Source organism: Chanos chanos, chromosome 6 (assembly GCF_902362185.1).
Source record: "Chanos chanos chromosome 6, fChaCha1.1, whole genome shotgun sequence".
Classification (NCBI taxonomy): domain Eukaryota; kingdom Metazoa; phylum Chordata; class Actinopteri; order Gonorynchiformes; family Chanidae; genus Chanos; species Chanos chanos.
The window spans coordinates 13904558-13908092 of NC_044500.1; the positions used below are offsets into that span (position 1 = coordinate 13904558).

Sequence of the window (3535 nt, forward strand, 5' to 3'; positions counted from 1 at the left end):
AAACCGAGACCGGTCGGCACCTTCGGCTTCATTCTCGGCATAGCGCTGCTAGTTTTATCATGCCTCGCAGGCGCGTTCTCATACCTAATGTCGTGAGGGGAAAATACATTTTCCTTTACGTTTTCAGTCCACAAAGATCTCTGCCGACGAGAGGCTGAGGATTTGAATGGGCGGTTCAACCCTTTAACGGTCTTAGCGCGATCTTAGCCTTTGAGGCTTTTACAGGAACTTGGCTGACTTTGAGGTGTAGGTGTATTGACTCTTTATGTGGAGGTTAATGTGTATCTAATGCTGGCGGGTAATGTAACAGTGGCGTCTCAGTGGTGGATTAAAGGGGGTTTTAAAAGCCGCCACATTGGCATGGCTTTCTGCCTGCAATTGCATGAACAGTGGCTTTCACACTTACTCTGTGTTTTGGTGCCAGTCAGCTGCGGAGTGCAGCCTGGCAGAGTTTTACTCAAGCGGCACCTGCATCCACACACACACGCACACACACACGTACACACACACGCACACGCACACACACACACACATCCTGACTGCATTCTGCAGTTTCACCCCACCACACAGACCTCTCCCACACTCTTAGTCAATGCAGGATTCACCTTCTTTAGGCCTGTTGTGTTTAATGGTGCTTTCCTCTCTATTCAACGGTTAGACTCGATTTTTCACATTACTGATTTTATTTTCAGGGGCGGTTAATGGAAATTTACAGATCAAAGGAATGTTTTTACAAATTCTCATTATTTAACCATCCTGTTCTTACCCTAAAACAACACTATAAAAGGGGCTTCTAATATATGTCCATTGTTTTATTGTTACTTTTTTTCCATGTTGATCCTTTATTTATACTAGAGGGAGGGGATGAGTCATAACCTGCATTATTTATATCCATAATAATGTAGTTGGCACATCCACACAGTAGTATTTCTTATTGTAGATGACTGCTTGTCACTAAACAGTGAATGAAGCCTAACTATTAGCTTGGAAACTTGCGAGTTTAATGAAAGCACGTCGTTTTTTTAAGTTTTCATACATAAGAAAAGAACGTACTGAGGTTACATACCGTCTTATTCCCGTTTTTAATGCTTTGCATTTGATTTCTTTCTCACAGAACCATCAGTACCACTGCCCTCGCTTCCCTGTCCAGTGCCCTAATCAGTGTGGCACCCCAAACATTGCCCGCGAGGACCTGGCCAACCATGTGAAGGAGAGCTGCGGCAGTGCGTTGGTCCTCTGTCCTTTTAAGGATGCCGGCTGTAAACACAGAGTGAGTCTAAGTCTAAAAGCCATCAGAATCTTTCAGCTTCACCCCTGCACACAGGGAAGAAAATCACTTTTCATCATTTTCATTCGTCCTGGACATCAGATCGAGGCCGCACCACGTTCTTGTTTGTTTCCATGTGCATCTCTGTGATAATAATTGAATCATCTCCCAAACCGCGCTTGCATGGAGCCACATTTAACTGATGTCCAAAACAATGAATGTTATAGAAATAGAGTTCTTAGCCTTTAGGATATATTTTAATGAGAGTAACTTTTTTTTTTTTATCTGACAGTGCATTTTGCTCTGTTTTTTTGCATGGAGTAAATTTGAAAAGGTAGAAAGAAAAAAAAGAGTTTTTCTGTGGAACCAGGTGGGATTCAGGCTTTGAGTTGTCAGCTCAGCTCTTGTTTGAAATGGATGGGGTTTGTTTTGGAGGGGGTGGGGGGGTATGGGGATGCTGAAAACATAATGATGCAGATGGCCTGTAGAAATGCTTTACCCCCATGAGTGCAGCTTTTTGTTAGAGCAAACTCTGCTTTCTTTCTTTGGCAAGTTCTCCATAAAGTTTTTGTTTTCCAAATAGTTGCATGCAAAGCTTTCGATTTGTGTTTCTTGTACACCGCCTCCTATTCTGTTACTTTCTATGCAAGAAGTTTAAAATGTGCTTTTCCCCCTTTCAGTGCCCAAAGCTTGCAATCGGTCGGCACCTGGAGGAGACCACAAAGTCCCACTTGACAATGATGTGCAACCTGGTTGGCCGCCAACGGCAGGAGATCCAAGAACTTCGGCGCGAGATGGAAGAACTGTCAGTCAGTCACGACGGCGTCCTCATCTGGAAACTGAACGACTACTCACGCAAACTGCAGGAGGCCAAGCTCCATAACAACCACGAGTTATTCAGCCCGCCCTTCTACACACATCGCTATGGCTACAAGCTGCAAGTGTCTGCCTTCCTTAATGGTAACGGGAGCGGAGAAGGTTCCCATCTGTCCATTTACATCCGCGTGTTGCCCGGCGAATACGACAACCTGCTGGAGTGGCCCTTCTCCTACAAGGTGACCTTCTCCATTCTAGACCAGAGCGACCCGTCGCTATCCAAACCCCAACACATCACTGAGACCTTCAACCCAGATCCCAACTGGAAGAACTTCCAGAAGCCGTGTAGCAGTCGTAACTCGCTGGACGAGAGCACGCTGGGTTTCGGCTATCCCAAGTTCATCTCACACGAGGAGATCAAGAAGAGGAACTACATCCGGGACAACTGCATTTTTCTGAAAGCCTCCATAGAGATTCCACAGAAAATAATGGCCTAAGTGAATGGAAAGAACTGGTCAAAGACTGAAAACTAACTTTTGATTTGGATGATTATCATCTCCTCGCTTGTTTTATTGACACTTTGTCCCATTCAGAAAACTCCACTGAAAGATTTGGAGCTCGTCTGTCTGGTTTTTCGATGGTTGGCTTGAGGGCCCCGTATTTAAATGTAGGAAATTTTAAGCGTTCAGTTAGCAAAACCATGACATTGAATTGTTTTGGTATTGCTTTGTAACATTTTTCTTTGCAATCTCATACAAAGCCTTTGGAAATTCAATAGTGCCTAGAAAGTTTATTTTAATTTAAAGTTTATTTTTAAAATGTGATTATTTTCTGATCTCTGGAACAGTTATAAAATGAAGAGTAAGAGGTATGGTGCGAGTAAAAGGCTATGTTTTGCCTTCGCTCTTTGGCAGAATGTTAAAATCTTGTTGGAAGCAAGACGACAAAGCTCTAAATACTCAGCAGGACTCATGATTAGTGGAGGGCTGGTTTGAAGAAGAAAGTAATTCAACCTACACACTCAAATCCTCTTGCCTATTGTTTACACACTCTTTTCTGGCATTGCTCCCTGAATAGAACTCAGTGAAGAGGTTAGATGAATCTAGTTGTCCTGTTAAACTTGTCTTCTTAAGTAAACTAATGACAACTGTGAAGTAATTGTTTCTTTCTATCACATCTTTGGCACTAGCAGTTTGAGACTCTGTAATAGTGAATTTTGTAGAATGCAGAACTTGCTTAGTCTAGTTTTCCTCACACTTTGAGAAAAGCATGCCCCCTGACAGTTCTCTTGCCCCTGAAGCAGTTCCCTTGTTTGATCAGTGGAAAAATGACATTCCTTGGGTTCTCCTGGGGTGAAGGTGCTAAATGTAGGGTCTCAGACAGCTTGTTTAGCGAGATAGGGTAGAGACAAATACTCTGTCTTCTTCCTGTTGACTTAAGTGTGAACGAAAA

The 3535-nt window shown here is 43.2% G+C and overlaps 1 protein-coding gene across 1 annotated transcript in view; it reads left to right on the forward strand.

The window, feature by feature from the left end:
- traf4a (tnf receptor-associated factor 4a) overlaps window positions 1-2580 on the forward strand; it is a 24673-nt gene extending 22093 nt beyond the window's left edge. Inside the window, exons 6-7 of the mRNA XM_030778556.1 lie at window positions 1115-1270; window positions 1948-2580. Coding sequence (XP_030634416.1) covers window positions 1115-1270; window positions 1948-2580 — 789 coding nt within the window. The remainder of the gene's footprint in view (window positions 1-1114; window positions 1271-1947) is intronic.
- The last annotated feature ends 955 nt before the right edge of the window (window positions 2581-3535 follow it).